The sequence below is a fragment of the Staurois parvus genome, unplaced genomic scaffold (assembly GCF_062004578.1).
Source record: "Staurois parvus isolate SC_StPar_1 unplaced genomic scaffold, SC_StPar_1.0 ptg000608l, whole genome shotgun sequence".
Classification (NCBI taxonomy): domain Eukaryota; kingdom Metazoa; phylum Chordata; class Amphibia; order Anura; family Ranidae; genus Staurois; species Staurois parvus.
The window spans coordinates 1,097,859-1,120,674 of NW_028318404.1; the positions used below are offsets into that span (position 1 = coordinate 1,097,859).

General features: G+C 39.8%; 1 protein-coding gene across 2 annotated transcripts in view; it reads right to left on the reverse strand.

Annotated features, from left to right (window-relative positions):
- Positions 1–242: 242 nt before the first annotated feature.
- Positions 243–22,816, reverse strand: part of COL27A1 (collagen type XXVII alpha 1 chain) — a 592,361-nt gene continuing 569,787 nt past the window's right edge. For both annotated transcript variants that reach the window (XM_089692938.1, XM_089692937.1), the window contains exons 56-61: positions 17,746–17,772; positions 12,954–13,007; positions 9,971–10,139; positions 9,785–9,894; positions 9,008–9,223; positions 243–2,533 (exon numbers count right to left, since the gene is read on the reverse strand). In XM_089692938.1, coding sequence (XP_089549064.1) covers positions 2,387–2,533; positions 9,008–9,223; positions 9,785–9,894; positions 9,971–10,139; positions 12,954–13,007; positions 17,746–17,772 — 723 coding nt within the window. In that variant the 3' untranslated portion in view covers positions 243–2,386. The remainder of the gene's footprint in view (positions 2,534–9,007; positions 9,224–9,784; positions 9,895–9,970; positions 10,140–12,953; positions 13,008–17,745; positions 17,773–22,816) is intronic.

Below are 22,816 nucleotides of genomic sequence, written 5' to 3' on the forward strand. Positions count from 1 at the left end.
ATTATATTTTTTGGACACTATTGATTATTTGAACTTTTATATTTTTGGACTTTATGTTTTGCTGTAATTTATATTTTTAGTTTTTTTCTCACTGATTATTATTGGCTTGATATTTATTTGTATATACTTAAGCGCAACCTGTTTTTTTATAATGAGTTTTGGTTGGAGCTGGGCTTTAACTGAGTGAATTGAAGGAGTTACTATGCAATCAACATAAAAACATGAGATCTTTCTGCACAACCTCATTCTGAAATATTTATTTTTTTGTTTTATTTAAACAAAATGAATGTGAATAGAGATTCCAACACCCTGAAACAGATTAATGACATGGGGCAGAGAGGAGGTCTGGGAGTCAAAGAAAGAAATAATGGGAAACAGGAAGGATGCAGGTGTGCAGAGACACAACATATAATGGAGCAGAAAGGAGAGAAAGAAAAAGCCCCAAAGTCATATGTTGAGGTATTTGGAAGAAACTTGCCTTCTTGGAATTTGTAGGTGGAATATGACAACAGAAAAAAACAAAACCAAAAAAAAAAGCATAAAACAAAACAGACGTTCACAAGAAAAAAAAAAATATACCCAATAGACCTTTCTAAACATAGAACATGGTATTCTCAGTACAGTACAGCCTAGATTACAATATATAATATAGAACACGACAGATAACATAATTCTCTTTAGCTCCAAATTTACACATAGAAACTAAAATCTCTACAGAATTTACTCCAAAGCCAGTTGGGTTTTAAAAGCAACATTAATTCTCTTTTAACAAAACAAAGACAAATGTGACAGACATGGGGAAGAAAATCCGGGGATGGGATCAGGATGCACTTAAATTAAAATATGATTTTTCTTTTCCATTTCTGGTGTGAAAAAGCAGGCAGGCAGCAAAATGCACAGGCAACAGCAGCAATCGGCCAAAAAAAAGAAAAACATACAGCTCTGAAAAAGCAATTTATACAACCAAGCAGTGAAAAAATGGAAATCTACAAAGATATCTATGAATAAAAATTACTTTGGTACAAATTTCATCAGTACGCAAGCCTACAAAAATAGTCCCTTAAAATATATAAACACGATTAATTTAAATTAATTTTTTTCTTAATTTATCTTCTATTTTATTATTTTTTTTACCCCTTCATGCCTGAGTCTCTTTAGTCGTACACTGCAGGGTTTAGATTACCAGGATACAAGTTTAAAAGTCAAGGACGATAGTGCTTTAAACATTTTTTTATTGTTTATTGAACTTTTTCATCTTGCCAATCATTATACATTGTAAAAATTTCTTCGAAATTTGAAAATTGACAATTTGAAATTTTTTGTTTTGGATAGTTGAACTATTGCTCAACAGATGTTGTTTTTTTTTTTAACAGACATTCAATTAAATGTAAACTTCATTTTCAAGGACCACAAAATGACAGAATGGGGCCTAGTTGGCGTGCCCCTAAAAAACAAAGAAATTCAGTGCTAATATTATGGTAAGTAAACCTTTGCAGTGCTTGTCTCTCTAGAAAAGACTACTTCCTGTAATATAGCATATTCCAAGAGATCAGACAGTTCCTGCATAGGTTCTCCGGAAAATGTCTCTCAGGGGTGAAGGGGGCTGTACATACAGAAGCAACCATAGCTTCCTCGTATTAAAATAAAATATTAAAAGCCAAGTGTCCTCCCACAAATGTGTGTAGGAATTCATCAGCACCTTCAGAAATTTTAAATAGCTTTGAAAAAGAAACAAAACAAAAAAGCTTCAATGCACCAGAGATTTTCACAGTGGGGGTGGGGGATAGCACCGATCGCCTTTTTCTCAGGTTGTTGTATCAGTCACGCCTCTGTGTAAGTACAGCTTTGGTTTTTCTTGTTCCTTCACAGGAAAGGTGAGGGAGGGGGAGATACTACTCTCAATCTCATTAAATAATATATTACTTTTACATATTTTTTATATTGCACTTCACAATGCTTTCTGCCTAGGTTACCCAAAATTCTTGTCTGTTACCAGCTCCCCGGCAGAAAGGGAGGATAATGACAGACTGAAGACTGTTTTTGGCTTGTTGCATGTTATCACTCAAGCACGTGACTGGTGGACCTCATTATCTTTCCTTATTTCTTTGGCTAACACGCTTTACCTGTGGGTGTTAGCTGGTCTGCAGAATGAATACTCCGTTCCCTGTCCCTGAAGATTCCTTTGATATGGGGCGTGGGGCATGATGGGAACCCCCAAGTCTAAGTTCCTCTGTAGCACAGTGGATTGGGGTCCAGGATAACATGATTAGCTCTACTAATATTTGCAAGTCATTCGGCAGCCTTCATCCATTCAGGATAACAGGTCATTTAGGGTTCAAGATTCTTGGTTTAGAAGTCAGGTGGATACAGGAACCAGAGCAAGAGCTCACAAGAAGCAGACAATCCCCACTTCTAAGTGAAGATTTTTCCCAGGTTTGGATGGAGGGAGGTTTAACACGTCAATGATCGGTAACTGAGTTGGGTCCTGTGTCCGAAACGTGAAGATGGTTTGATGCCAATGCCCATCTTGTAACTGCAAAGAAAAATATGTTTTACATGTCATTAAAATAATGTTGGTACTCATTTTGTAAAGACTTGAGAACTGGTTTTCTGTAGCAAATAGGTATTAGCCTTCATCTTTTAGACAGTAAAAAATTTCCCCCAAATGACCCCTTTTTGTAAAGTACACAGTCCAAGGTATTTAGTAAGAGGCATAGCAAGTTTTTTTGTAATATTTTGCAAGTTATAATTTTTCGAAAAACAAAAAAATTAAAAAAATGTTTTTACAATTGTATTCTTACTTAATGTCACTAGTACAGTACAGCGTCATCACATGACTGGTATGGTGGAAATCAGGGAAACTGGTGACAGCATGTAAAAAAAATGAATTTTTATCCAACTTTTTTAAACATTTTTCTCTTTTTTAACTTTTTTCTTTTTTTTTTATCTGTGAAGGATCTGGGGTTTCTGGTAGATTACAAACTTAATAATGGCATGCAACGCCAATCTGTGGTTTCTAAAGCGAGCAAAATCCTCTCTTGTATTAAAAGAGGTATAGACTCCAGAGAGATATCATTTTACCCCTGTACAAATCAATAGTAATACCTCATCTGGAATATGCAGTTAAATTTTGGGCACCAATTGACAAAAAGTACATTGGGGAACTAGAGAAAGTACAGAGAAGGGCAACCAAACTGCTAAGAGGCATGGAGGAGCTCAGCTATGAGGAAAAATTAGAGGAACTGAATGTATTCTCTCTTGAGAAGAGAAGATTAAGAGAGGGGGGATATGATCAACATGTATAAATACATCAGTGGGTCATATAGTGAATTCGGTGTAGAGTTATTCACCCTGAGGTCATCACAGAGGACAAGGGGGCACTCTTACATCTGGAGGAAAAGAGATTTAATCTCCAAACAGGGAAAGGTTTCTTCACAGTAAGAGCTGTGAAAATGTGGAATAGACTCCCTCAAGAGTTGGTTGTGGCCAGCTCAGTGGATTGCTTTAAAAAAAGGCCTGGATTCTTTCCTGGATACACAGAATATAACTGGATACTAACATTTCTAGGTAAAGTTGATCCAGGAATTTTTTCCCCTGCAGGAGCAAACTGGATCATGCTTTGGTGGTTTTTTTTTGCCTTCCTCTGAATCAACTGTGAGTATAGGATTATAACTTTGTTTTTTGTGGTTGAACTGGATGTACCTTTGTCTATTTTTCAGCCAGACTGACTATCAGAATAGGTCAGAGTCAACATAGTGATCAGGTTTGTTTTTATTTTTTTTTTAATTTTTAACGCTATTATTGCTTACACGGTGATGACCACTGTATAAAGCAAAAGTTTTAGCTGTCATGAATGGGTTAAAATTGGGTACAGCTAATCACATGGTACAGGTAGCCAGGTACCATGTGACTGCTGTGGGACAATCACAGATCACACCCATAAGCAAGTTGAAATGAAAATCCATGACAGTTTGTTTGGTCATAGTGATCACATGATAACAATGTAATCATAGTAATCACATAATACCCTGTTACTGGTAATTGTAATCTGCTGTGTCAGGTAGATGCAGCAGTCACAGAAGCAGCGTGTTGCACACCTGTAACAGGCTGCATGATGTACATGTACTGCCCTGCTGCAGTAAATGTACTGTGGCCAGGCAACAACCAGTTAAAGTCCGTTAGTAGCAGATCTATGTACTTGTCAGACTTAAAGAGAATCTGTCATGTTAGAAATATGAAAGTTGGCACTGTAAAGATATTTAAAATACAAGGCTTTCATCCTAATTTATGCTTTAGATTTACTAAAACTGAAGTGGAAAATCTGGTGCAGCTGTGCATAGAAACCAAATCGGCTTCCATTTTTTTTGTCAAAGCTTAATTGAACAAGCTGAATTTGGAAGCTGATTGGCCACCATGTACAGCTGCACCAGATTCTCCAGTTTTAGCAAACCAACCCCTTGCTGTCTTAGTAACCTAACACAGCTAGTGAAGTAAAGAACTCATGACTTGAATGAGTGCTTGTTGGGTCAGTGACACTCTAAGCACTAAGACCAGGTTAAGGCAGTCCATACATGAATCAGTTTTGTTTTTTGGATCAGTCAGCAGGTTGAACAAAAAAAAAAAAACTGATTCAATTCATGTTTTGCATTGTATTGGTATTGTTCTGTCACATGCTCTGTCCCCCTTTGTAATGTACAGCGCTGAGCGAACTATTGGCGCTTTATAAATACTGTATAATAATAATAATAATTCCCCCATCCATGCACTCGACATGGTTGGGGGATTCCTCCCCGCTGAGCTCCTCTATTCTGACAGCGAGAAGACATCCCTACTATCAGAATACAGAGATCAGTGTTGCAGGCTCTAACCTGTAGCTCTGATTAATTGGGGAAAATTGGACAGCTGGTTGTACAGATGTTGATTGGTAGATTGAATTCTGTACAATCACAGCTCCTGTACTTGGATTGAAATTCGGCTGGTCTCTGCTGAATTAGCCAAATTTTTATCCATGCATGGCTGGCTTAAGGATGCCAGCTCCAGAGTTATCACCTTAAAATCAACTCAGATGAGGGGGCTCCTATATTATTATGTGGACAGATTACTTACAAGCAGCAGGATGTTGATCTACTCTTGAATATAATTGTTGTGACAAGTGCATGCAAATGTGCCTGCAGATAAAAAGCATTTGAGTCCCAGAAGCCATTTTTATGCAGCATTATAGATGTGTATGCCGATATGTACACAAGGAAGAAATGGGAACATTTGGGCTAGGGAGAAAATACAAGCACCTAGCTAATTTATGGTGGGGACAGCTTTTCGCAGGCTAATGAAAGTGAACCACGGTGAAATTTGATAGTTTGCAAAGGACATGGTTTATTGTGTTACACATTTTCCAGCATCAGTTTCCTTTGCTTCAGTTTATAAACCTGCTATCCCTACTCTGACTTGGTGAGTGAGAACAAGCATGTGGCAAATACATTGGTTTTAATGTTTAGCACAGAGCCAGAATGTGCACATCATTTGTTCCAAAGTCAGCAGCTAGACTTTTCTCTACTGTAGCTAGGCAATACAGCCATGTTACCTCCCCAACTTGTGACAGGACTGTAAAGGAGCAGTGGCACAGTGATCTGAGCTTATCACTCTCCTCCTGTCAGCATGTTCCTTTGTCAGTGTATGTTAGCAGCACACCTCATTGGCTGCTAGTGCTACCCCACTCACTGCTGATGTAGAGGGGATTACAGGACACAGATACCAAGTCAAACTAATATTAATTCTAAAGCCCAATTGCACTTTTAAACTGTTTAAATCCGCTAAATACTGTTACAATTTCGATCCCTGTTCCTTGTGTTTGCTAAGAAACATCTAAAAGTTTTTTTTTAATTTTTCTACGCTCCCCGCTGACACCAATAACTTTGGATGGGAATTCATATATTTACCGCTCTAACAATAAAGAACCCCTTATGCAGTTTAAGACTAATCAAAAGACATGCAGCCACACAAAGTTGGATAAGAAGCTGTTCAAATAGTTTTCTTACAATGATACAATCACCATTTAAACATTTGTATTTTGTGATCAAATCCTCTCTTAAGCGTCCCTGCTCCAGGAAGAATAAGTTTAATGTTTGTAGTTGTTCCTCATATTAGTTTTGTTGCCCTTCTCTGGACTCCCTCTAGCTCAAGGACATCCTTCCTTAAGTTTTGTTACCAAAAACTGGATAGCATACCCAAGATGTGGTCAAACCAGGGTTTTGTAAAGTGGTAGAATTACAGATTTATCTCAAGTAAATACTATTTTTCATGCATTCTAATATTCTGCTAGCCTTGCTTGCTGCAGCTTGGCACTGCATGCTATTGCTGATCCTGTGATCATACTAGAACCCCCAGATCCTTTTCCATCTAGGATTCTCCTCAGAGGATCTCCCCCTAGCAAGTAACTTGAATTTTAGCTCCCACGTGCATTAATTTCCATTTTTAATTATTAAACCTCACCTATCATCTAGTCCCCCCCCCCTATTTTAACTAGGTCTCCAGGTAAAATGCCTACATCCTGTTGTGAAGTTATTGCCCTACTTAGCTTTGTATCATCAGCAAACCCTGACATTAAATTATTTATTCCAACCTCTATAAAGTTAATCAAACACATTACAAAGAATTGGTTCCAAGACACATCCCTGGGACACATCATTCACAACTCCAGCCCATTCAGAAAATTATGCCAGTGATCACCAGCCTCTGGACATACTCCTGTTTTCTATCCAGGTACATACGATTTCATCAGCGCCTAAAGAACTTAGTTTGAAAATTAAGTGTGTAAAAGGTACTGTATCAAATGTCTTAGCGAAATCTACACATCACATCAACAGGCCTTCTTCTATCCAAATTACAGCTCACCACCTCATAGAATGTAAAAGGTTGGTCTGGCAAGAACAGTCCTTCATAAGTTCTTTTTGGGTACTACTAATGATACTTTTTTCATCAGCATATTCTTGGATATTGTTCCTTATTATTCCTTCCAAGTTTATATATATGTTATTGATGTGAAGACTCGTTCACATGTGTGTTGATTATGAAAAAAGAAGCAATGCTCATTGCCGCTCCTACAGCATTTATGATGTGCTTTCATTGTGTTTATGAAGTGTTGAAAAAGCTTTAAGAATGCACTTGATAAATGCTCAGGAAAGTGTTTCTTTGCTAGTGGGAAGTGATGTAGATGAAATGATCTGTCAGAGGTGAAGCTAGGTTGTCATGCGATAGCAAGCAGTTTTGTGAATTCTCTGCAAGATGGATTTATGTAGTTTGATCTCTTTTACAATTTGTCTGGTCCAGTTCAGTTTTGCCGACACAAAAATCTTTGCCACTGGCAATAATGCTCAATGCCTCTGCTCCTGTCTGGCATTGTCAGTATTGCTGGCTGGTTGATGTCTTCTGCTTCCACAAAGAAGTAATGGTGTTACGACATGGTTTGTCCGTACAAACAAGAAGTGGCTGGTACTGCCCTGTCCTAGTTCTCTATTTTTTTTCCCCAGTGCACTCTGGGATACAGGAATCTCCACTGTCTCTCCCCAGTGCTCAGCTAATGCTTTATAAATGCTTCACTTGCATTAGATGTCCCCCATTTTGCTGGGAACTTTTTTCAGAAAATGGAGGAACTCTCTTTCATTGCAGAATGAGCGCTTAAACAACCCTCCCAGAGAGACCCCCTAAACATTTATACACTTGTCGTATGGCAGCTTGGGCTCCATGTCCACTTGTGAGGGCAGTTATTTTCTGATACTGCCCTGAGCGTTCATATTTCTACCAGGATGTATCTACACAATAATGGTGCAAATGCTATTTTGTATAGATTATATGTTTTGTGAAGTTACAATTTCATTGTACACTCACTGGGCCCTTGCTAGTGTCAAGGAAATATCTCCCACACCATTACACCATCACCACAAACCGCTGATACAAGGCAGGATGGATCCTTGCTTTCATGTTGTTTATGCCAAATTCTGACCCTACCATCTGAATGTCGCAGCAACCAGTCTGCACATTCTTCTCTGACACCCACAAGGCATTTTTGTCTAGACAACTGCCGCTCACTGGATATTCTCTCTTTTTCAGACCATTCTCTGTAAACCCTAGAGATGGTTGTATGTGAAAATCCCAGGCTCATATAGAGTAGAGAATAAATAGTTAGATAGCCACTCTGTCAAGTTTTTATTGTTGTCTATTATGTACCAGCTGGGCATATTTGCCCCTCTATTTGTCCTGTTGACCACTGCTCCTGAGAAATAAAGTATAATGAAATTAAAAATTTTAGAGTTGTCACTAGTAGAACAAAACATGTTTCAGTGACAACTGTCTAAAATAGAAATTACCCTGACTTTGCAGAGTTTTCCTGTTTGGTCTCAAGGAGGGAAGCAAAGGGAAATGTTCTCAGCAGGATACAAACAGCAGAAATTAACCTAATACAGGTCATATATATTCCTACTCTATCCAAAACTAAATTCAAAATCTATTGGCTATCCATACAAAAAGGGACATGACTTGCCAATTTGTGTATAAACAGATTGCAGCAGTATTTTGAGGGACAAGAAAATATCCCAATTTAGCAGCAATCTACCTCCAAGTCATGGTACATCTAAGGACTCCTTTTCATTTATTGGTACTACAGTAGCTAGAGAGAGTCTGCAGTTCAGAAGAAATAGAACTGCTTTTTCTCACTGTGCACAGTGGATTAAAGCTGTTTTAATGTTACACTGTACTTCAGTGCAGAGCCCCTCCTTAGAAAGACAGCTATGTTCCCGACAGCTCTAAACAGTTATCAGGAGAACCCTCCAACAGAACAAATTCTGGCCACACAAATGCCAATTTTCAACAAGTTTTTGAAAAGAAAAAAACGAATAAATAAACCAATAATAGTCGTAGTAGGCTGCCTTGATCAGTTTGATGATAATCGCATTCAAATACTGGCTGATTGTTCTCTTTTCATGAGGGTTTATATTACTACTTGAAATCTTACCCTGCAGTCATCCAGTGTGACTTCTGGCCGAAACTGGCCTCCTGCCTCAAATATCTGTCCATTCCAAGCCTTGAAGCGCAAGGGTTTTGGGGGGACTTTGTCTGAGGCGATGCCCCACACAGGGACGTTAAGGCAGTGGAGAGTTATGTGCTGTACTGCTTCTGAACTCAGGAGGTGAAGAAAATTCATTTGAACCCGGCCAACGTCGAAAACCAACTGTAGGAAGACACAAATGTTACTCTATGTCCATTATGTGTAAATTTGTTAAATGCATAACTGATGTGGAAGATGGCATCACATTGGTAAAGTTACAGATATCTGGTGATGGGTAATAAATATTGGTATATATATTTACTAAAATAATTGCACTTCCATGTTCTGTGTACTGTGGGAGACCAGATATAGTGAATGCAGGGTCCTCGGTTTAGTAACACTTTAACATCCAACTTTCCTTATACATGCTATATTTGTTTGTCTTCATCGTGTTTGTTTTTGCAGGAATGCATTAAAAGAAACTTACTCAATTTTAAAATTAAAATATTTGTACTGTAAATATTAGTAAGTTGTACATTTTTGCATCTTTATAAACCTGACAACTTGTGTGTGTATATATCTATATCTCTTTGGATTCTTAACTTCTGTCCGTTATTGCCAAATCAATATGGCTATAGCTGAAATGTAAGAACTGCTCTGATCCAAAAGGTATTTACAGGTGTATACACTAAAGGAATGGCTTTATGTAAGATATCCAGGATTTGACAATCAATGACCTCCTACCTTGGATGTAGTTATAGGTCTCAGACATGTATGACCACCTTGGGTGAAGTTACAGGTGACCTCAATTGTATCAGAAGAACAGCCAACATTTGGGTCAATCCAGTAAGTGCCTGTTGAGAAAGTCCAAAGTTACACCATGTGTCCAAACCCACACTATAATGGACCACATGGAAAACATCTCCTTACCATCTCCCATTTTTTGTTGGCAGTTCATCAGATCACGGCATACACGGGCAGGATTGTCTCTCGTGCCCAGTGGGTTCTTTATACTTTGGATGAGGCTACTGAGGTAGTGTAGGGTCTTGAAAATTTCTCCCCCATGGTCCACTAGCATAAAGTCAGTACTCCGATAGGACTGAAATAAACATGATAAAGTTCTTTATTCCTTTAAAAAAAATTAGGGTATGCATTCTCTAAAGTGCAAAGGGTAAAATAAAGGAATATATGGTTTTACATATTTAAAGGGTATGTACATAAATGCCAGAAGCCTGGTTAAAACAATAGAGGAACTAGAACATCTGATACTTAAGGAGGACTTTGACTTTGTGGGAATATCGGAAACCTGGTTTGACAGCTTACATGATTGGCTTGCAATGATCCAAGGGTACTCCCTGTATCAGAGAGTAGGTAGAAGTGGTGGAGGGGTTTGCCTGCCTGTATGTCAAGAGTGATTTGATGGGGAATATGAGAGATGACCTTGTCAATGGGGTTAGTAGAGGTGGAGTCTCTGTGACTGAAACTTCATAGGGACAAAACAAACAGTAAATTAACTGTGGATGAATGCTATAGACCCTTAATCTTAAAGCGGTTCTTCGCCCTGTTTGGAAAAAAAAAAAAAAAAACCCGAAAGGCCAGCAGCTACAAATAATGTAGCTGCTGACTTTTAATAAAAGGACACTTACTTGTCCAATGATCCAGCACTGTTCTCACTTGGGCTGGTTCTTCGCTGGTCTTTGGGTCCACGGCGCCGGCATGTTTACTGTGCACAGCTGGCTGTGATTCCTTGTGGCTTGACAGCCAGCTTCCCACTGCACATATGTGACTAGTAATGTGTCCCAGAAGGTTGTGGGCAAGGGGGAGGAGAACGTCCGTTAGATCCGCAGTGGCGATCCGACCTGAAGTGGGAGTGGGTACCTGTCAAAACCAGGTACCCACTCCTCCCAAAATAGACGGGGAGGGACCCCTTTAGGGTGAAGTTCCACTTTAAGAAGAAGGAGGAGACCCATCTCTTTTCATAGTTAGAAATGATGAGGAGGCGAGGCAATGTTATAATTATGGAGGACTTCAACAATGCTGATACTGATTGGGCAGACAGAACTGCTCATTCAACTAAGGGGAAGACCACTATAGTCAAATATCTAATTTTACTGCAAGCAAACTAGTGACAGAATGAAAAGGAAAGACATCGGAGTGCCATAATGGTGAAGGCAGATAGACAGGTTTGCTTTCAGCAGAAGGGAAAAGCTTTCAATTGACACATCAGTAAATTTAAGCAGTATGCCACTACCCCCACGGTTTTGTCCCCACTTATCTGCAGTGCTGGGGTGCTCTTCAAAGCACACACTCACCTGCACAGCGAATCCAGCGTTGTCCTGCTACGATCTGCTATTCGGGAGCCACACTGCAGGTCCTCTTCAGCTGGCTGCCTCTTCTAGGAAGACAGTCAACTCTGATGACAAGCCGAACCCGCCTCCCGGGCCGCTCTCAGTGCCAATCCTGCAGCCTCCTGAGAAATGTGATGCAAGTATCCCAGGGGGACTGAAGAACCAAGAACATGTCATTCTGGCCTGGGTCAGAATGATGGCAGGGTGGGGCTAAAAATGTAAATAAAAAAAAAATAGGAAAAAAAAATCCCTGCAATTCTGCTTTGGGAGGGAGGTGCTTTGGTGGGTTCTGAGTATTAAAGCAGAACTAACTTCCTTTTGGGAGTTTATTTCCACTTCAATGCACCAGCAGTGGGTACATTACTGTATTTTCTCTGACTACAGTCACTACTAGACCTGCAATGGTCTTCACTGCTGCAATGTTCTGTCACTAAGCAATGTCTTACAATGAATTCTTGCTCAAGTCTGGAGATGTTCAAGTCTGGAGATGTTCAAGTCTGGAGGAGGTCTGGACTGACACCCCTCTAAAGCTTGGTAGTCAGTTACTGTTATCAGTATCTGCATATTAATCCTGTATCTTGCAGGGCTTAAGGGCTGTCCTCATGTTTAAGTCACGCTGATACTCAGCCCTAATCCAGTCTATATAGAATATTTCCTTCTAATTCTGTCACATAATGTTCAAGCCCTGAAGAAGGGGGAGCCTTTTTCAGCAAGATGTACTGGCTGTTTTTTGCTCAATAAATATTTAAACAAACTTCAAAGCGAGACAACTATTTCTTACTAGGCACTCACAACCAATATACTGAAGAGAACTCACCAGGATTTGAGAACACTGCTTTGGGTTTCAAAAAAGGATGAGCTTGGATTTGGTCCAAACTTGGATTGTGGCCAAATTAGGTCAATGATGTCACAAGCATCCCTGCCTCTTTTGTGTACAGTTACAGGGCTAGGAATAGCCTATCTGCAGTTGATTAGGCAACAGTAAGTGGGTGTTAACAAACCCATGCTGAACCCTAGTTTCAGAGATTTAGAGCACAGTAAGTCAGGAGTTCATTCTGATATCAATTCAGTGTTAGAATTACAGGAGAAATGGGCATAGTAAAAAAAAAACAAAAATCCATTCATACTCGCCTGCAGCATCAGTCCGGGTTGGACTGTGGAGGGTCCAGGAGTGACTGTTTCAGGCTCTCAGTGGTGCACGGAAAGGCTGAGCCAGCTACTTTTCACACATTTAGGTTAATAGCCCAATCCCAACAATATTGTCGGGGTGCTTCCAGAGCCTGGACCAGCTCTGTGATGTTAGCCCGTTGTTGGCTGAATCTGAATCACAGGAGAGCACAAGTAAGTTCACTCCTGAGATCCAGAAAAGAAGCAACAAATCCTTTGGCAGTTAAAACAGTTCCACATATGCTCGTCAATTCAAGTTTACTTCAGTCAGTTCAGCTGTTTGCATGGAGTTGCACTTTTAAGTTCAGGTCAGGTGAGTGATGGGCTTCGGCTGTTTAAGCCAATGATGACTAAAGCATCATAGGAGAATTAATAGCAATTAGAAAAGATGTACATACCGGTCCACTGGAGTCCATAAGGGCTTGATAATTTTCACTAATGTCTTCTTTCCTCTGAAAAACAAAATAGAAGTCCAAAACAAAGTTTATTTAAAGTTTATATTGTATCCTAACCCTCTCTATACATATTGGAAGATACATTTTTAAAGGTGAAGTGCAGCCAAAGCTTGTTTGGCAGTACTTCTCCTGTGGAACACAGGAGTGCACTTCGTTCTGTGACCCATTTTCAGCTGAGGGATGGCTAAACCTGGCTGTCGGCTGATGTCACAGAGCAGATCCAGGCTGGGGAAAGATCGCAACCATGTGGTCGGGATCCACCCAGGAGCCTGGACCGGCACCTGGCTCAGGCTTGCAGTGAGCTGCTGAGAGCCTGAGCCAGCCTCTCCCGCTCCTTCTACAGCCCAGTGCTCCAATGGGGCAGAGCAGAAAGCGGAGACTGATGGTTCACAGCCTTACAGTCGGCGGGGGACAGATGCAGCATTGGATCAATGCTGCATGCACCTAGGTAAGTATGATTTTAAAATAAAATGTAATCATATACTTCTCTTTTAAACAATCTTAGGAGTAGTACTTGGTAGCAATACTAAAATGTCAGTGTGGTTTTTTTAAACAGGGAAATAGTGAACTCCAGCAACCAATCAGAAGTAAACATTCTGTTTCAAACTGGTGAATATGGTCATTTGACTGGTTGCTTTATACATGAACAGCAGCTCACTGTGCTACATTACCAAAACTGCCAAGGTATGAGGGGAACAGCCTGGTTAGGCAGAACCCCAAGCTCCTTACTCCTTATTCAGCATACACTGGCTTATCAGTTGGCAAGGGCCTTAGCACACTTTTAATGCAATGCAACTCTGTCACAGACTCTTGCCAAAAATTGGGTAACATTACAGGCACAGGTGTTAGAATGAAACCACATATAAAGTGATATTAAGACATTGCCATGGCTAGCTAGACTATTATTATTATACAGGATTCAAATAGTGCCAACAGTTTGCTCGGTGCTTTACAATATCACGAGAGACAATACAGTTCAATACAAGAGGGTTAGGAGGGCCCTGCTCCTTGGAGCTTACAATCTAAGAGACTATGACCTCAGCTAGCTCAAAGATCTAACAAAGCCCCTGAAGTAACTGCTAAGGGTTGTCTTACAAGGCCCACAGACTGAAGATGATTGCTCACCTGACATCTATGGGCAGAGCCAGCTCCAGACATGTCCAAAGTTGGGGCACAGTAACTTTAAAGCTCAATTGAACATTAAGTTTAAATCAGCGAAATACATCTAGGTGCATTGAAACAGAAGGTGTGCAAAGATTTGTTAGTTTTCTTTAGAGAGCAACCATACCCTGAGTAGAAAAGCTGGTCCCCAGCCAGCATGCTGCAGAGAGAGGACCCTTGCTCTCTGTGTGAAAGCAGTTGTCTCCCAGCACAGGTCCAAAATGCTCCTTGCTGAGTTACAGCTAGAGTCCTTCATTTAGCATGGAGCTTGAGCTTTGCTGATTAGAGATCTAAAGGCCTGACTCAGAATGCAGCATCAAATCTCTGAAGAGAGACCATTGCCTTGAAGCAACTCTGTCACAAAAATAAAAATGTAAAAAAAAGTAACCCCACTGCAAGAAAGAAAATTCCTATATGCAAACTGTTTTGGTGTCTAGAAGCATAGCAGTGGTATCTAGCTACCCAGTGATCTATACAGGTGCAGTATCTATAGTTTGAAAACCTCTATAGAATTGATATGAAAGCAATTTGTATATTTGACTACAAGAGGAATTGCCTTTGATAGAGAGATTATAAAGACAGGGGGTGGCCCCTTTTTGGCTTTGCTAAGGGGTCTCAACATACATAGTTACAGTTCTAGATACAGCAACATGTGAGGTTCAGAAAATTCTCTAGGCAGCTGAAGGTCTCTGGGTGTGAATCCCAAACACACCAAAAAAAAATCATGGGTCAGCACTTTCCATGTTTTGCATCCAGAAACAAGAGATTGTTAAAGCTGACTATTACCTGTCCAGGAGTTAAGGATGAAGTTCAGTGATTTACTTTTATTTAATCATCAGCACTAAAGACGGTACTTACATGAATGACAAGTGTTTTGTGTGCCGGTGGCTGCACTGTTCTCTGAAATCTTCCATTCTCTGCCCCCCAGATACCCCTTCAGCTGTTATTTTCCAGTGCTGTAGGGTGAATAAGACCTGTCACGGGTAAAATTGCCAACTATGCCCACCGTTACTCTATTCATAGAAACTGTACTATCAGTTCCCACAATGAAAAGCACTATATGAATAAAGGAGGTAAACCTTTCATTTATCTGTTCTTTCTCATATTCATAGAGTGCCTTTCATTGTGGCAACTGGTAGTATAGCTTCTATAAATGGAGTGGAGGGTTGGAAAAGGAAAAAGTCGGCCCTTTTAATGAGTGCCTTTGACAGACGACGCTGCTCCTACTAACCCCCCCCCCGTACACCAGAAGATCACAACTGTGGGATATCCAGGGGGAGAGAGGTCAGAATACTTCAAGAAACAGAAGCCACCAGCACATGGGACACTGGTTATTCCTGTAAGTATCGTCCCTGGTGCCAATTTAAAAAAATAAGCAAAAAACCTAAACTTCAGCTTTAGGCTCCATGCACACTATAATTTTTGTAAGGTCCTAAAAGCTGTTATTAGCATTTTATTTTCTGCCCCTAGAAGCTAAATAGTGTTATTATGTGTCAATGCACACTACTTTAGGATATTAGCATTTTTTGAGCTTCAACTTGTAGGAGCAGAAAAAAAAAATTGTTTTTGTAGAGCTTTTTTGGAGTGTTTTTCCAGCACCAAAAAATTGCTAAACACTACCAAAACGCTCCTAACAGCTGTTTTCTACATGCACTGTAAAAATGCTAATAATACACTAACGCTCCTAAACGCTACTAAATAAATGCTATTACCAGCATTTTTTATCCAGTGTTTTCTATCCAGCATTTTTTCCAGAGTTTTTTGAGCTTAAAAAAATGCTAATGTGCATGGAGCCTTCATGTAAACTTGTGTGGAGATAGATAAGCATGCTTTCACTGATGATATCCTTCTACAAATGGTTTCTTGAGTGCTATGCTGACTAGCTTTACTACCAGTCAGGGGCCAGTACGAGTGTACAGTAAAGGAAGTCATTAAAAAATCCTTATATGCTTCCCGGCCAGGGACTCAGAAAGTACAGAAGTTAGAGGCATCCAGTCAACTAACATTTGAATGAAAAGTGCATAATGGTGGCTTCTGTATTTTTCTCATGACAGATGTACCTTAAAGAATAACTTCACCTTTTGAAAAAAAAAATAAAAAATAGATGCACCTTTTTCTGTAGGTAAAAAAAATGTGCAATTATTTTATTTTGCTAAGGAATCTGCAAAGCATTGCACTTGCAATCAGCATATCGTGGCTGAAATCTCCAGCTCCTGCAGACCCTGAGGATAGCTGTCTGCCCTTATCTCATACAGGCAGGCAGTTACCTCAGAACAGGAAGATCAATGGATTACAAGAGCGCCCTTATTATTCATTGAGAACTACAAGCCATCAGCCACAATGGCTGACAGAACTTGTAGGCATTCATTCACAGGAAACAGTGAATGAATGATGCAGCTGTTATCTTTAAATTGTGACAGCGGGTGCGGCGAGAAGATCCCCTGCCTGCTGTCACAGGGAGGGGAGAATTGGGGAGGAGAGGCAGCAGATGCTGTAACAGGTTACATGTTCCACCCTAAAAACGGGTGGAACATGTAACATGTTCCAAAGGTGAACTTACCCTTTAAAGTCCCGATGCCCATTTGTAATGTTGAGGGGTAGTGGGAAGTGGGGTGTCATGTGGTATAAGGTGATAAAACTGAGGTTGGTAGCTGCTTCAGCAAACCAGTTCTGTTCCCTGGGGAAGGGGGGACAAAATTCAGTTGAAGAGACACTGCATCCCAATATTGCTTGCCACCCCCCCCCCCCTTCAAAGTCTTCTCAATATATACAATTATTTTCTAAAAAAGTGAGTTTGCACTAGGAACTCAAATTATTTTTATGGGTTAACTCAGTTCCAAGTCTTACTCGGATAACCCACTGATTGCGAACAGGAATATCTTAAAATATAGAGAAAGGGATTTAAAAAAGGCCTGGATTCTTTCTTAGATACACAGAATATAACTGGATGCTAACATTTATAGGTAAGGTTGATCCAGGGAATATCTTATTGCCTCTCGGGGGATCTGGAAGGAATATTTTCCCCTGCAAGAGCAAATTGGATCATGCTTTGCTGGGTTTTTTTGCCTTCCTCTGGTTCAACTGTGGGTGTATGATAACGTTTTTTTTTTTTTAATTAATGGTTGAACTGGATGGACTTTTGTCTTTTTTCAGCCAGACTATGATACACAGTGCTTGTAAACCAGCCAGTCAGTGTTCTATACCTTTTTTTTTTTTTTAGCAACATATCTCTTTAGGTCCTCCACAAAGGACATACAATCAAGAAAACACAAAATCATAGAGTAGTAGGTTGCATTTTGGCCAAAATATGTGTGCTCATCACCCACACCAAAGATGTGTTGTGTCAGGCAAGTCCAACATTTACACTTCACAAAAGTACGAGAAAGTGACGCAAGGAAAAAAAAATCAGTTATTTGTATCATTGACTTACATAGTATACCAACTAAAACCTTGTGAGTTTGTGTGTTTTGGTCTTTTGGTAAGTTCTTAAATTTTTATGTATACAGTTGATGTAAAAAAAAAATTTCATTATTATAGCCACAAAAAACAAAGATTTGTAATTCAGATTACTTACAATTGATTCCAGAAACCCTGGTGGTCCCTGCAAGGGAAAACAGGAAAGATGATCAATGACATTGCAAGAAAAGTGTCTTCTAAAACACAGAACCACACACGCCATTTTGTCAGAGGTGTTCTATGCAGGAATGCATCTAATGCCATCATATATTAAGGTGTTAAGACTATCGTTACACCACTGACCAGTCACATGATAAACCATCCACTGTTTGTGAAGGTGAACAAAGATTTATTATTTATTTATTACAGGTACTTATATCGTGCCGTCAATTTACGCAGCGCTTTACATGTATATATATTATACATTCACGTCAGTCCCTAACCCTTAAGGAGCGTACAATCTAAGGTCCCTAACTCGCATTCATACATATCCATACTAGGGCCAATTTAGACAGGAACTAATTAACCTACCAGCATGTCTTTGGACTGTAGGAGGAAACCAGAATACTGGGATGAAACCCACGTAGGCACAGGGAGAACATGCAGACTCCAGGCAGGTGATGCTGTTGTTGGGATTCGAACCAAAGACCCTAGTACTGCCAGGCAGAAGTGCTAACCATTTAGCCCAGTGTCATGATATTGTTTTCAGAGATAGATTATAGTCATATAGATCAGGTGTCTCCAAACTTTCTAAACAAAGGGCCGGTTTACTGTCCTTCAAACTTTAGGGGGAACAGACTGTGACCAGTGGGAGAAGAAAATGTCCTGGCGTCATTGAGTAAACAGTGCCCCATCATTAGTATTAGGGGAAGTAATAGTGCCTCATCTATATAAACATAAATCACCAGCGCCAAACAAAATTATATAAAATAATACCAAATTAGATGCTGCTGTACATAAGTGTAAACCTACACCAAAAAAACTAAAAACAAAACAAACAGCACAAAATAATTTTGTTATAGTGTTAGATCAGTATGAAAAAATTAATGAACAAAAATAAATTAAATATTTATATATAAATTATATAAATAAATATAATAAATTTATTTTTGTTCATTAATTTTTTCATACTGATCTAACACTATAACAAAATTATTTTGCGCTGTTTGTTTTGTTTTTTTTTAGTTTTAAATAGTGCCCCATCGTTACTATCAGTGGGAGAAATAGTGCCCCATCATTGGTGTCAATGGAAGAAATAGTGCCCCAACATTACTATCAATGGGAGGAATAGTGCCCCATCATTGGTATCAATGGGAGAAATAGTGCCCCATCATTGGTATCAATGGGAGAAATAGTGCCCCATCATTGGTATAAATGGGAGAAATAGTGCCCTATCATTGATACCAATTGGGGAAATAGTGCCCCATCATTGGTATCAATGGGAGAAATAGTGCCCCATCATTAACCATTAGCCGCCCGGCCAATGGCCGTTTGGCGGCTTCAGATGTGCCTCTTCATTCCGGGTGCACCCCATTTGGCGTGCTCCCGCACATGCGCCGTTTGCGGTAATGCAGAGCGGCGCAGCAGCGGGATCTGTCATGGGCCGTGCACCTCGGACACGGCCGATGACAGATCCGAGTACCGGCTCCCGTTGCTGGTACCATGTGACCTGCTGTGACCAATCACAGCAGGTCACATGACCGTTGTATACAATGGATGGCTTCATTCATGATGCCATCCATTGTATACTAGTGCCTAGCTGTGAATGGTCACAGCTAATCACATGCACATGTCATGTGATTAGCTGTGACCAAATCACAGCTAAGCACAAAAAAAAAAAAAAAAAAAAAAAAAACTGAATGAATCGATTTCATTCAGGTAAATGCTTGCATATAGCAAAGTAATTCTTTGCTATAAGCAAATTGTGTACAAAAAAAAAAAAAAATACTGATCACTTCCCCAAAGTAGTACAGTGTTACTATGGTAACATTGTACTACTTTGGTCATAGTAAAATATGAAAAAAAAATAAAAAAAAAATGTAATAAAAAATTAAATATAATAAAAAAAAAAAAAAAATATATATATTTTTTTTTCATACTGTCACCAGTCAGTGTCCCTGTTAACCGCCATGCCAGTTATATGATGATGCTGTACTGCACTGGTGACAGTATGTAAAAAAAAAATAGTGAAAATAATTTTTTTAATTTTTTCATTTTCCGAAAAATTATGACATAAAAATACAACTTCAAAAAACTCGCCATGCCTCTTATGAAGTACGTCGGACTGTCTACTCTGCAAAAAGGGGTCATTTGTGGGATATCTGTACTGTTCTGACATTCTTGGACCTCAAGAAATTAGATTGGCTGTCAGTACTTCAGGATTGATCAATATTCAGATCTATACCATAGTTTGTGAACTCTATAACTTTCCTACAAACTAAAAAATACATCCTAATTTGGGTTATTTTCACCAAAGACATGTAGCAGAATACATCTCGGCCTAAATTTATGAAGAACAATTATTTATTTGTAAACTTTTATAACAGAAACAAAGAAAAATGTGGGTTTTTTTCAAAATTTTTGGTCTTTTTTTGTTAATTTAGCAAAAAATAAAAACCCCAGCGGTGATTAAATACCACCAAAAGAAAGCTCTAGTTGTGTGAAGAAAATGATAAAATTTTAGTTTGGATACAGTTTTGTATGACTGCGCAATTGTCATTCAAAGTGTGAGAGCGCTGAAACCTGAAAAATGGCCTGGGCAGGAAGGTGTAAAATTGCACGGTATTGAAATGGTTAATATCAATGGGAGGAATAGTGCCCCATTGTTAGTATCAATGGGAGGAAAAGCGTCCCATCATTGGTATCAATGGGAGGAATAGTGCTCCATCATCAGTATCAATTGGCAAAATAGTGCCCCATCATTGGTATCAATGGGAGGAAAAGTGCTCCATCACTGGTTTCAATAGGAGGAATAGTGCCCCATCATAGGTGTCAATGGGAGCAATAGTGCCCCATCATTGGTGTCAATTGGAGGAATAGTGCCCCATCATTGGTGTCAATGGGAGGAATAGTGCCCCATCATTGGTGTCAATGGAAGAAATAGTGCCCCAACATTACTATCAATGGGAGGAATAGTGCCCCATCATTGGTGTCAATGGGAGAAATAGTGCCCCATCATTGGTATCAATGGGAGAAATAGTGCCCCATCATTGGTGTCAATGGAAGAAATAGTGCCCCAACATTACTATCAATGGGAGGAATAGTGCCCCATCATTGGTGTCAATGGGAGAAATAGTGCCCCATCATTGGTATCAATGGGAGAAATAGTGCCCCATCATTGGTGTCAATGGAAGAAATAGTGCCCCAACACTACTATCAATGGGAGGAATAGTGCCCCATCATTGGTATCAATGGGAGAAATAGTGCCCCATCATTGGTATCAATGGGAGAAATAGTGCCCCATCATTGATATCAATGGGAGAAATAGTGCCCCATCATTGGTATCAATGGGAGAAATAGTGCCCCATCATTGGTATCAATGGGAGAAATAGTGCCCCATCATTGGTATCAATGGGAGAAATAGTGCCCCATCATTGGTATCAATGGGAGAAATAGTGCCCCATCATTGGTGTCAATGGAAGAAATAGTGCCCCAACACTACTATCAATGGGAGGAATAGTGCCCCATCATTGGTATCAATGGGAGAAATAGTGCCCCATCATTGGTATCAATGGGAGAAATAGTGCCCCATCATTGGTATCAATGGGAGAAATAGTGCCCCATCATTGGTATCTATTGGAGAAATAGTGTCCCATCATTGGTATCAATGGCAGAAATAGTGCCCCATCGTTAATATCAATGGGAGGAATAGTGCCCCATTGTTAGTATCAATGGGAAGAAAAGTGTCCCATCATTGGTATCAATGGGAGGAATAGTGCTCCATCATCAGTATCAATTGGAAAAATAGTGCCCCATCATTGGTATCAATGGGAGGAAAAGTGCTCCATCACTGGTTTCAATAGGAGGAATAGTGCCCCATCATAGGTGTCAATGGGAGCAATAGTGCCCCATCATTGGTGTCAAAGGGAAGAATAGTGCCCCATTGTTGGTATCAATGGGGGAATAATACCCCATCATTTTTGTCAATAGGAGGAATAGTGCCCCATTGTCGATGTCAGTGGGAGAAACTATGCCACACTGTTGCTTGCAGTGGGCGGAATAATACCTCGAAGGCCGGATAAAAGCAAGCAAAGGGCCACATCTGGCCCCCAGGCCGCAGTTTGGAGGCCACTGATATAGATCATAGGTAGATGGGGACAATGGAAATGTAGCTATATGGTCAGACTCCAGGAAAGACCTGACATAAAAGGCTTTATACCACTGGCAAACCAAGTGCACCATTACCCACAGACATCAAGGACAATTCTAGAACCACATAATAAGTGGTAGGAATGCAAAACAACTGTGCAATGCCTTCCCACTGTTTTTTCTATCATCCACCACTGTTTTCTTTAATCCTGCTTAATGGTTCCTGCTTGTTCAGTGTCATTTTATAGGAGAAGTCCTAGACTGACTACAAATTATATCAGTAAATTTGTATGTTATGTGTTCAGATGGGTGCACCAGACAACATAAACCTCATATGTACCTCTTTTTTTTTGTACCAGAGTTTCTATTTAGTATTTGTCTGTTCATGACATTACAATGTCTGCACTCTTGTATTTTCTTTGTATGACCTGATCTTTACTCACAACCTTCTTGGCTTTCATGTGAAAACAACAAAATTTAAAGATAGGACACAGTTTGTCACTAGCACGAACACACGTTGCATGCACAGTCTCTTCCAGTAAGATAGTTTTCTTATTCATTAGGTGACACATGGTTAATTCTGGTGTGAAAATGTGATCCTGCACTAGCAATCAAAGCTGTTAGTCAGCCAGATATAACCTCTCCCAATTCCATCATATTCCACCTTCATCTAGTGTTTTTAGGAAAATGGATGTCTTCTCTCTCAGACAGGTAAACGCTTTTCACTAGATTTTCTCTGCTTGTATCAAGATCCCCTTTTTCTTCATTCAATTATTTGGACCATAGGGCACTTGGCTCCACTTGGGTGCTCTCCAGACCACCCCTGCAATACGCCACACAGGGCTTGGCACATTTGGAGCCTTGTGTGTTTTGTTTTACTT